General features: G+C 42.6%; 1 protein-coding gene across 1 annotated transcript in view; it reads left to right on the top strand.

The window, feature by feature from the left end:
• The window catches only part of rapgefl1 (Rap guanine nucleotide exchange factor (GEF)-like 1), a 33,388-nt gene extending 21,788 nt beyond the window's left edge, over positions 1–11,600 (top strand). The window contains exons 8-16 of the mRNA XM_079746409.1: positions 126–223; positions 512–634; positions 1,380–1,558; positions 1,940–2,030; positions 2,610–2,660; positions 3,094–3,181; positions 5,046–5,110; positions 5,512–5,566; positions 6,507–11,600. Coding sequence (XP_079602535.1) covers positions 126–223; positions 512–634; positions 1,380–1,558; positions 1,940–2,030; positions 2,610–2,660; positions 3,094–3,181; positions 5,046–5,110; positions 5,512–5,566; positions 6,507–6,631 — 875 coding nt within the window. The 3' untranslated portion in view covers positions 6,632–11,600. The remainder of the gene's footprint in view (positions 1–125; positions 224–511; positions 635–1,379; positions 1,559–1,939; positions 2,031–2,609; positions 2,661–3,093; positions 3,182–5,045; positions 5,111–5,511; positions 5,567–6,506) is intronic.
• The last annotated feature ends 453 nt before the right edge of the window (positions 11,601–12,053 follow it).

Here is a 12,053-nt window from a genome sequence, read left to right as displayed (position 1 = left end):
TGTGTTCTGACTTAACTGTGTTTGTGTTTGTTTGTATGTGTATGTGTGTGTGTGTGTGTGTGTGTGTGTGTGTGTGTGTGTGTGTCTGTGTGTTTGTGTGTTTGTTTCTTTGTGTGTGCGCTCAGAAAAGGCAGTGTTTCGGCCAAGTGATGAGGCGGTCTTCACGACGCTGGGTGTGAACACACACCTGTTTGCGTGTGAACCCCCTGAACTGGAGACACTGGTGAGAGATTAATTTCGTGTTCTCTCCATTATGAGCTGACTGTAAATCCAGTCACTTTTGGAAGGATTGGTAGTGGAAGATATACATTTATTAATAATAATTGTATATATATTTTCATTTATTTAGCATATTTCTCGAATCCAATGCGCTGAACCACAAGTGGTTAATAATAACAATAAAAGATTCAAAGATCAAGGCCAATGTCTTTTCTTTGACGGGCTCCCACCATCTTCCCTCTCCCCTTCTCCACCCACCCCTTCCTTACCCGTCCCACACACAAACCTCCAGCTTCCTCTTCCTGAGGAGATCCACTGGTCGCCAGGCGACAGCAAGCTACACGACATGTCAGCGGAGGAGGTGGCCAATCAGCTCGTTGTGTTCGACTGGGAGCTCTTTAGCTGCGTGCACGAGGTCAGACCCTTCCCCTCGTTTGCTTAATGCATGTCACCTGGTGGCAATGCTGAAAGGACAAACGTTAGACAAGGGATGCTGTTGAATAATCTTCCTTGCTCAGGAAGTTGAAATGACCCGGAAGTATCTAAGTGGCAGCCATGATAATTGCTGTAGAAATTCTCTAAATGCTAACGAAAGGTGCTTCAGCTTCCTTGTCATCTTCTTTAGCATAGGGTACACTGGAACATCCTTTAAACAAAATAAAATAGATAATGCCATCCCACAATTCCTAGCGGCATGAACATTTAAAGCGAAAAACAAACAATAAACTTGATCTTATTCATACAATCATACTAATTTGGATTCATGTCGATGAATATGAGTTGACAGGAGGGTCAGCTTGAGCAAACCATTCTCAATGGGACATGTATTTAGTTTCACCTATTACCTGGGAGCCTAAATATATTTTTTCATTGAAATTCCATCCTTGTTAATGAAGTACCAGTTTTAACTGTTTGTTGCCCACGTATAAATAACCTGCATACACCTGCAAGGTAATAAGCATCTTAAGATGCGCTTTCAGTAGTCCATCTTTGGAACATAGGAGTTAGTAGCTGGTAGCTAGTAGTTTCACTACTGGTGGTATAAGTGAAACTACCGCTGGTATAGTTATATGTAATCACCTTCACAATTTGGTTCATATTTCGAAAATTGGACATCAATTGTTGGGATCTTTTGTAAACATTCTTGTTTTCCCTCCCAGGTGGAGTTTGTCTGCTACGTGTTTCATGGGGAGCAAGCTCGCTGGCGCCCCCTGAACCTGGAGCTGGTACTGCAGCGATGCAGCGAGGTGCAGCACTGGGTGGCCACGGAGATCCTGCAGTGCCAGTCGCTGCCCAAGAGAGTACAGCTACTGCGCAAGTTCATCAAGATCGCATCGCTGTAGGTCCTGGCTCCTGTGGCTTGTTGAACCAATGCTGTCGCTATTGTTATTGAGAAGCCAATCTCAGCCAACTCATCGGCAAATCATAACATGTCATCTTGTGGAACATTTTCTTGGTTATCCTCATATATTTATGTTCAAGTTATTTTTCTTAAATGTAAAGGAATTTTCTGTTATTGTTGTAATCTTCTCAGCTTGACTCAACTACAGATTATATTAATATAATTAATATAATCATATTTATTTTAAGTACATTTTATCCAGTTTTTTTTACATTTTGTTAAATGTTGCCTAGTTATGTTTGTTAAATTATGTAATATAGTCTGGTTCTTAGGGTTTGTGTCGTAATAACAATGTGTCGTAATCTAATTGTGTTGTAGGTGTAAGCAACAGCAGGACCTGCTGTCGTTCCTGGCAGTAGTTCTGGGGCTGGACAACCCCGCAGTCAGCCGGCTACGGCTCACCTGGGAGGTAAACAGGCGCAGACACACACACACACGCACACACACACACATGCACACATGCAAGCACACACGCACACACACACACACACACACACACACACACATGCACACATGCAAGCACACACGCACACACACACACACACACATGCATGCACACACACACTTACACACACATACACAAAGGCCCAGATACATAAATGCACACACATGCATGCAACCCCGCTCACCCACACACACACACACACACACACATAAGACACACACATACACGCAACACAACCTCTATCACACACTAAAACACGGGCATGGATGCACAAGCCCACACTTCCAAGCTTAAATGTACAATCACACATATCAATACAATTTACGACCACATCTGACACAAGCATATTACAATAGGCGTTATTTATTATATGTATCGAGTTATTGGAAAGACTGTCAGAGCTGGAAAGACTATCAGAGCTGTTCAGAACAGCACACCTCCCTTAGGGCAACAGTCAACTTAGATCAATTTAATGTGTCGGGATGTTTTTTTCAGTCCTGGGCTGCGTGCTAATGATGTGTGTGTGTTTGCATTCGTCATCAGGGACTCCCAGGGAAATTTCGGAAGCAGTTTCAGCAGTTTGAGGGCACTGCGGTAAGTGGGCGGACACCTGTCTATGTTAGTGTTCTTCGGGATTAACTGGGGAATTTACATTCTTAATCAGTAATCCTATTTCGTTGCAATTGTGTTACTGTGTTATTCTATACTGTTTTCCCATGTGACAACAAGAAGCAATTTGTGTTATAATTCCATGTTATTTTAAACATGTCAGCATTGTGTATGTCAGTTTATGTGTGTTCAATGGGGTGGACCTAAATTTGGAGTGAAAGTACATTGTTCTTCAAAACAAATCTGCCGTTTGCTGGACAGACACAGAGAAAAACGTAATCACGTTCTATCATACCATTGGGAAAGTCTTTGAATACACAATAAACAGTTAAAGGAAATAGATGAGCTAAAGGATAAAACAGGTACGCTTTCGAGAAGCGTTGAGTATTTGAAATAGTGTTGTGTTTTCTTCAACCAGGACCCCTCCAGGAACCACAAGTCCTACAGAGACCTGATGGCTGGCCTTCGACCTCCACTCATCCCCTTCACACCACTGCTCCTGAAAGGTACACACATGCACAAACAGACACACACTTACATGCATTCACACGCGCACACATGCATGCACTTGTATGTACCTTCCCCGAAACACGCGCACACACACCCACTCACATGTATGTACAAGCCCCGACACACATCCACACACACACACACACACACACACACACCTACACACACACACACACACACACACACACACACACACACAAACACCTACACACACACACACACACAAATGCACACACCTTCACTCACATAGGGTCTAATAAAGATACACAATACATGGGTGATCTTTATATAAACATGGACACCTTCACTCAAGCCTAATAACACTATGCTCTGGACATGACCTCACTTGATTATTTTTAAACGTTACTGTATTATTATAATACACAGTCGGCCTGTGGTTCTCGGCTCAGACAAGTAAATACAGTGGACTAGCCTGCGGTTCTCCTCTTTCTTTCGTTCTCTTTCTTTCTTTCTCTCTTTCTTTTTTTCTTTCTCTCTTTATTTTCACTATCAGAAAGTCCCTCCAGGTGCCGAACAGATGTGAAACATGCGCATGCACGCACCACACACACACACGCACACACACACACACACACACACACACACACACACACACACACACACACACACACACACACACACACACAGCCGTATGTTGGCGTTGTGTCTATATTAGCAGGTGATTCGTAGCAGCTCCGCCTTGCTAATTAACACTTCTGGCCTATCTCTTCCGTGTCACAATAACACACTTCAGCAGATGCACATATCCACACACTGGATGAACTAATGTCCACTAGAGCACACACAGGGTGCCCAGAGAGCTATGCACGCGTAGAATACCCAGAGCACTACTCAAACAGACTGTACAAACGCTGGATACTGACAGACAGTATTAAACAGCTGGTTTATATATGATATATATATATATATATAACGATGTGTACACACATTCAGCATATACACAAAGAGTACAAAAGTACAATGATGCATACACTGAAACCTTTTCAAACCTGTCTAAGGTATGTTCACACACATATTCTGTACATGTTTGTGTGTGTGTGTGTGTGTGTGTGTGTGTGTGTGTGTGTGTGTGTGTGTGTGTGTGTGTGTGTGTCTGTGCTCCATGTCCAGCGTTCGCCATTAAAACACGACAAATACATTCCTGGAATGTCCCATAAAAACATCACACATATATACACACACACCAACACACACACTTACACACATACACTAACACACACACACACACACACACCTATATGCGGCTACTTCAAAGTCGCCACTCATTAGTTTTGATCTTTCTCCTTTTGCGCTCACACTAATTGAACCCATCAGGGGTCCCTCTCTAGTCCTCAGTGTGAGAAAGCATGAAAGCTACACACCAACAAAACGGACATACACATACACACACTCTTACACTACTGGACATACACAAAACAAACCTGGATGCACATACTCAGCATGAGGTCAACTGGAGGAGGAAAAAAACTCTCTCTCTCTCTCCATCTGCTCCCTTCGTCTCCTAGCTGTGACTATGAGGAATATAGTGTTGTGGTGTTTGATTATCCTCTTCATAAAACGCCCTAAATAACAGGCATTATGTACTGGTCATATGGACATGTTTCTTTTTCACTTTCTTCTGCCTCTGCCTCTCAATATTTTTTAAAACCAGTTAGAACCTTTTAAGTAAACTATAGAAAGAAAATATATACGAAAACATAAATATAATGTTTATATAGTATGCGTATACCCCTCGAATATCCTGCATAGCTCCATGTAAATATTTAATCCATTATAATAGATTATTCATTTATTGAACTCTAGCTGTATCCCTCTGGTTCTTTTGTTAAATTTCTTTAGACCTGACTTTCCTCCACGAGAGCTGCAAGACGTTCCACGGGGAGATGGTGAACTTCGAGAAGATGGTGAGTGAGCCAAATGATTGGCTGAAAACACAACACAACCGGATGGATAATGTTTCCAAAAAAATACATAGATAATTTAGTTTGTGCCACTTTATTGCCTTTACTCACTAAATAGTCTCATCATATCATATATCAGCCCGATAATGACATTTCATTTCATAGATCATGTGATATAATATATCATATGACATATTATTATATAATATATAATATGATATCATATATCATGTATCATATATTCTTATACTGACCATGGAGGAGAAGATCCTCACAAAACAAGGTCCTCACTAAGCAAGGAATTATTTATTTTTTATTATCCAGAACCTTGTATTTGATATCAGTACACCAGTATGGATTTACTGTTTTCCTTTGTTCTCTTCTCAATCCTTTCCCCATGGCAGCATAAAGTAGCGGAGATGGTGAGGACGATAAGGCGATACAGATGCACTCCACTAGGTAAGCACTCACACACACACTCACTTACACACTCACACACACACACTCACGCACACACACACACACACTTAAAAACACAAAGCCTCATAAACACAAATACACACACACAGACATGAACTAGTATTGTGTGTGCAAGCGTCATGCATGCCGTCACCTCACACGTAAACAGCATGCTAATGACATGTAGCCAGTCAGAACGTGCGGGTCCTAGCATGCTGTAGCTTGATCCCACCTGGATGTAGCTTGATCCCAGAGCACCTGACCCCACCTGGATCCTGTGGAGTCTGGTCTAGGTTGATAACTCAGCCGGGAAGGGAGAGGAGGTAGCTTTTGTAAAGCGCTGGAATGTGGGCCATTTCCATCGCGAACCTGCAGAAGCCGAGTCGGCCTATTTAAGATAAGCTGTGGTTTATTTATACCAGATGATAGATGTGGGTGTCACAGAAGAGGTGCAGGACAAAAGAGATACAAGTTAAAATTATGTGCAAAACTCTACAGAAGTCTCAGGAGACAAAGAAGAAACTATCGATCCGCTCAATATGAGTAATGAAACTTTGTGAGTCCTGAACACCTTAACACACATACACACACACTCACACTCACACACACACACACACACACACTCACACACACACACACAAACACACACACACACACACACACAAGTTACCCACCGAGACATTATCAAGGGATTTGTCTCCACCTTGTGGTTATCTTTCACATCTTGAAATATCTGACACCTTCCTTTCTTACTCCCCTACCCTTCCCTCCCTGTGACGTTCTCTCCCTGTCCATCTTGACCAACGTCTCTCTCTCTCTGTGTCTCTCCCCCACCCATCATCTCCACCCTTCCACGGCCCGTCCATCATCATCATCATCATCATCATCATCATCATCATCATCATCATCCTCATCGTCCTCATCATCGTCATGGTGGTAGTCATGGAAACGGAGCCCTCCCCCTCCCACCTCCAGACCAAAGCGTACGTGCGCCAGCTCCAGGTGATTGACAACCAGAACCTTCTCTTCGACATGTCCTGCAAGATGGAGCCCAAAGACACATAGACCCCGGCATGGGGCTGGGGACGGAGAGGGCCCGGCGTCCGGTCGCTCTGGGGATAGAACCGGCGGATAAACTCTCTCTCTCTTTGAACGGAGCCCGCTGCCTGAGAAGGAATGAGGGATGAGACGTGTAGGGTGTGGCACAGTGAGCTGGTTGAGCTAAAGAGACGCATGCACACACACATGAATGCAGGCACACAGACACACACACATACATGCTCCAACACACACACACACACACTTGTACACGCACATGCAATAGTGGGGGAGAATCTCATCATCTTTCTCCCTCCTAAAACACACCCCACCCACTTTATTTCTTCAATACCCTCTCTCTCTCTCTCGCTCTCTCTCTTCACACACACACACACACACACACACACACACACACACACACACACACACACACACACACAACCACACTCTTTCTCCGCTATAGTTAGCAGTTGTTCAGTGTCAACACTGCCAGTCCGGTCCCTCTGCTTTTGTTGTTTGGTCCGTCTGCTGGCCAGAAAACCTAACCCCCAAAGACAGAGAGACCCCTGGTTCAAACCCCTGTGGTTGGACCAGGATGACACCACCTCCACCGCCAACATCACCACCACCACCGAATAACACAACAGGTGTGGCTGCACTCACTACAAGTGGGCCGGGCAAACTTCTCAATGGAAGAACATTGAACCCCTAAAGACATTATCCACAGAAACAAGGTTTTCTGTTGGACCTGAACGTCCTCTTCCAGATCTTCTAGGGAATTCTAAAAGACGGAATTGGATTATCTGGATTATCCTGGAACCCCAGTCGGGAGGATGGATTCTACTGCTGATTCTACTCGGTTCACAACGGTCACTCTTTCGCGCAAAGGAGCCGAAGAACATTCTGGAAGAAGAACATACATGTACCAGACGTCTCCGTCTTTGCGTTTTACGCGGGATACTCCACAAACACAGACAGAGCTGGGGGAGACGGACAGAAGTGGACTTGTTTGCTCTGTCGTGTTTAAAAGGAGAAAGTTAACCAAGAGAGGACAGAACACTCAGAGATTGCGCAAGAGTATGACTATTATGCCCTCGTCCTGCTTTGTGTGTCAAACACGATCCCCTCCGCTCTTGACCAATCAGACCACAGACAATCTGAAAGGCCGCCTAATGAACATTAACCTCTTATAGGGCTCGTTGGTTTCCGCTTCAACTGTTGCTCATAGCGTTTCTACACTCAATCTCAATCGACATATTGCACTGAAGTGAGTATAAACAATGGGCAGTTATTTGATGAATTGGATGTTCTTGTGAAGAATTTCATCTGCCTAGAAATTGATTGTATGAGACAACAAATTGAATTTATGGTTTGAATTATGGTTTGTCTAAATCAACCAACTGGCAGGTTTCCAAAAATGTACTGGCAACAGGAGATATTTGACTTGAAAGCAACTGACTAAACACCCCTTGCCATTCAAAAACAGAGATATAGATACATAGAGCATACGTCATATCCTTGGAAATGACACTCAGTGGTTATGAATGAGTACACTGTGTGGTCTTTAAATCTGCATGTACATGAATGACGATGATAAACTGTAAACACCCAAGACATCGGACCATCATGCACCTTGCCGCTCACTCTGTGCCGCCACAGGCTACATCGTAGTGGCAATGGAACGATTTAACAATGGACAGCATGAGCAATGGATCCAAAATGGCGGTGGATCCGCGGCAGATGCTATATTCCTTCAGTTAACTAATGGAAAGAAACCTACCGTCACCTTGGATAGGCCTACTCTATGAACTCAACATATGAGACCACAGTGTTGCGTGATGATGCGTAGACATTATGATGCTCTCAGCATTTCATTGGTTGGTGGGATGAAAGTGTGTACATTAAATTATTAGCAGCTTTCGCAGCGTCCTGCTACCCCATGTGTGATACGAGGAAGCAGGACATTGCTAGACCTAACCAAAGTATATTTTAATGAGACAGCGGTTTCTATTGTTATAAGCTAATTCTCTTCTTCATTGAGCAGCAGCTACTGCCCTGGCTAAGGCCAAGGCTGTATATTGTATTGTAACAGTATATTCTGGAAGGTTCCTCTGCTGGATTATATTGGAAAGAACACTGAGAAAAAGCACGCTATTTTTCCACAATCTAAGATTAGATATTTAGGGTTTGGTTCACTGTGTGATTCAAATAACTACTTACCTTTTCAAGAAGAATAGTGATTTTTCTTCAGTTTAGCCCGTCTGAAAACAGCTGCTTTTTAATCACAGAATCTGGCTTGCTTTTGGTAAATTGAAAAAAATCTGTTGTTGAGAAGATGGATTCCAAAGTGACGGCCCATGTGGTGCTGCCACTGCAGGGAGGGGTTCTTGGAGGCCGTGTGTTTGGCTGGACGCAAGGCGAACACGTGTCTGTGTGGCTGGCCAACGTATTTGCATCAACTAAGCACTTTTTGCCTCACCTCAGGGCTTCGCTTACATTGGGGGTGCAAAAGAGAGATATGTTTTGTTTACTATATTAATAATCATTATTATAATATATTAGATTTTCAATAGTGTTTTGTTCGAGTTGTGTTTCGATGGATTGGTACTGTGTGTGTACAGTTGATCACAGTTCAGTCTTAACTGTTTCTTATAGTTATTATAGTTATAATACGGCTACGTCTTACTATACGCTGCGGCTGCCACCAGGTCTAGAGTCCAGCTTTTTTATTATTATTAGTATTATTGCTTTGTTTCGTTTTGTTTTACAGTTTGCTCTCGCTTGCGCGAGCGACATCCAGATCTTGATGTGAAATCGTTGCTCCTTTTGTGATGTCACAAATGAGATAGTTATATTGTTTCTAATTGATCTGCTTCCATTTTAGAATAGCTAGAATCACCTGACTTTCACCACTCGGAACTTCACCACATCCTTCTCCGCTCTGTAGAATTTTTAACAACTCATCTTGTCAATCACCAATATCTAACAGTAAGGCTTTAACTCATCTTTGGAATTCAGCAAAAGTGGAACATTTTCCCCCGCAACTGAAATAATATATTTTTTGATATTGGGGCTAAGTATTAATATCAAGAGTTTCAGTAGAGGTGGGACGGTTGTCATCATGTGTCCCATTGCATAATTTTTGCTTGACATGAATTTAACTGACCGCTGACCACAGACAAACCCTTAAACCAAAGCCACATTCTCACAAACCTTTGATGACTAGATTTGACTTTTACTCGTTTTACAGTCAGAATGCCTGGGGTAACCAAGATTAATTTAATCTTAAAATGGTATTTTCCCCCTAAAATATGTGATGAAATTTAAATATTATTTCACATCCCACCTCGTGCAGCTTCACCCTTTTGATACAATCAGGGACAAATGAGTTGCTTGTTTTGTCAGAATGAAATGTTTAACTTCATATACATTGGAGAAAAGTTGACATAAAGAAAATAGCCATTGCCTCCAGTACCACCTCTTTTTCTATTTCGCAGAAGACAAAAGAAATCATGAGAGCGATGGAGCCTAGATTTCATTAATACGGGTCGTTGGGCTCCAGAGGCAGTGTGGAATCCCTGTAGAAGGTGACATCATCAATATATTGCCTGTGGCTTTCTCAGGACCACTTCCTAGGTGGCGGTGGCCCCTTGGGTTGGGCTGTCCGTTGTGTTGCCTGTGTGAAAATGCAGAACCCCTCCCCCTTGTACATACTGCTATGCTGTAAATAAGCAAATAATATGGAGACTCTATTTTATGTATGAGCTACAGGACGGCAAAGTCATCTCACAGAGAACTATTTGACAGTTGTTTTTTTGTTTGTGTGTCTGTTTTTGTTCTATTTTTTGTGTAAAGATGAGAAGAATGAGGTATTGTACAGCGATGCTTACCTTCGAGTTTGAAGAGAATGTTTTTTTCCCACCTGTTTCGTTTGACATTTGAAATTATTATGAGTTCATGAATTGTACAGTTTGGATCTCTTTATTCTTTTTTATTTTGTTTTCTATCTACAGCTTGGGGATGTATTTTTTGGTTTGTTTGCTTATTTTTGTACAGAAGTGGTTGTTTACATTGATAAGTCCTCGTTACCATGGAAACGTGAGGGGTGATGCGCGCTGAGCTGTCATTGGACCAGAGGGCGGATGAGGAGAGGTTTTCCTGGGGGGAGAGAGGGGGGAACGGCACCCAATGTATAACACAATATTGTTATGTATGCTGTTAATTTATTGTCATGTTGCGATGAGAAAAATAAGCCATAAAAATTATCACAATATGAGATTTGAAATATTTTTTCTAAAATGATTTATATGCATATTTCCTTGACACTTTTGGAACTAATTAGGAAACATGGGATTTGTCAATATTGTGTCAAATTGAATGTGTTTATCAAGATTACTATTTCTTTCATATCGCCCCAACATTGGTACAACCCCCCCCCCCCCACCCCCCAAAAAAATAAAAAGCCTGGCCTGTATTTAGATTTTTGTTTTAATTAAGCAATGGTAATATCATATCGTCGTATATCGATACTATCGCTGACAGGAGTTATTGCCGAAAGGAAAAATCTGCCTAATATCAGAAATATAAAAACAATAACTCACTCTGTTCTTCCCCAGTTGTCTACACACCCAAAATAATTTACATTTAAATTTAAATCAAACACAGTTAGGTCAACAACCCATACACAGAATATTGAGGTTGTACTTTGAATGCAGTACCCCAAGCTGTCAAGTGGGTGGACGGGTTCTAGTCCGCTGCGGCAGTGGAAAACTGGCCGACAGCCGGGTCCCATGACAGTCCCCTGTCATTGGTGTACTGACATGTGGGGAATCCTATAAAAAATGCAAGGATCAGCTGAATTTGAACGGTTTAAAACTTAAGAACGTAAAACAAACCAGTGAAAGTAACGAGATCATCAGGGATTGGCTTGAGAAGTTTTGACACCCCCCCTCCTGACCTCTGACCCCTCTCGCACACCGCAGGACACAAACTCAATAAAAACCGTCTGACCACAATCACATTGTTCCAGCCTGAATTTGTGTGAGTGTGTGTGTGTGCGTGTGTGTGTGTGTGTGTGTGTGTGTGTGTGTGTGTGTGTGTGTGTGTGTGTGTGTGGTATCCCTCTAGGGATTGTGGGTGTTTGCCACACAATATTTTGTTAAGTGATCTTGTGTGTCCAGTAAGTCAGTTTACTGTCATAAAAAATATAGTATCAAGACAACCTCTTGCATGTGCACACACAGACAGTTTATCTGCGTGTGTTTGCGTACGTGCATTGAAATGTGTTTGGACGTGTGTCTAGACTAAAATTTCACTCCCGGTACGCCCCTGAAGAACTGGACACCTGGAAAGGAGGTCACCGGGGAGTTGCGTTTCCAGTCCGCATTAGGAAGAGAGTTATATTTAGGGCGAAGGATTTGAATTCAGGGCTGGGATGGAGGTGGTGAGA

The sequence above is a fragment of the Pollachius pollachius genome (assembly GCF_949987615.1).
Source record: "Pollachius pollachius genome assembly, chromosome: 11".
Classification (NCBI taxonomy): Eukaryota; Metazoa; Chordata; class Actinopteri; order Gadiformes; family Gadidae; genus Pollachius; species Pollachius pollachius.
This window is presented reverse-complemented; position numbering and strand designations above follow the sequence as displayed.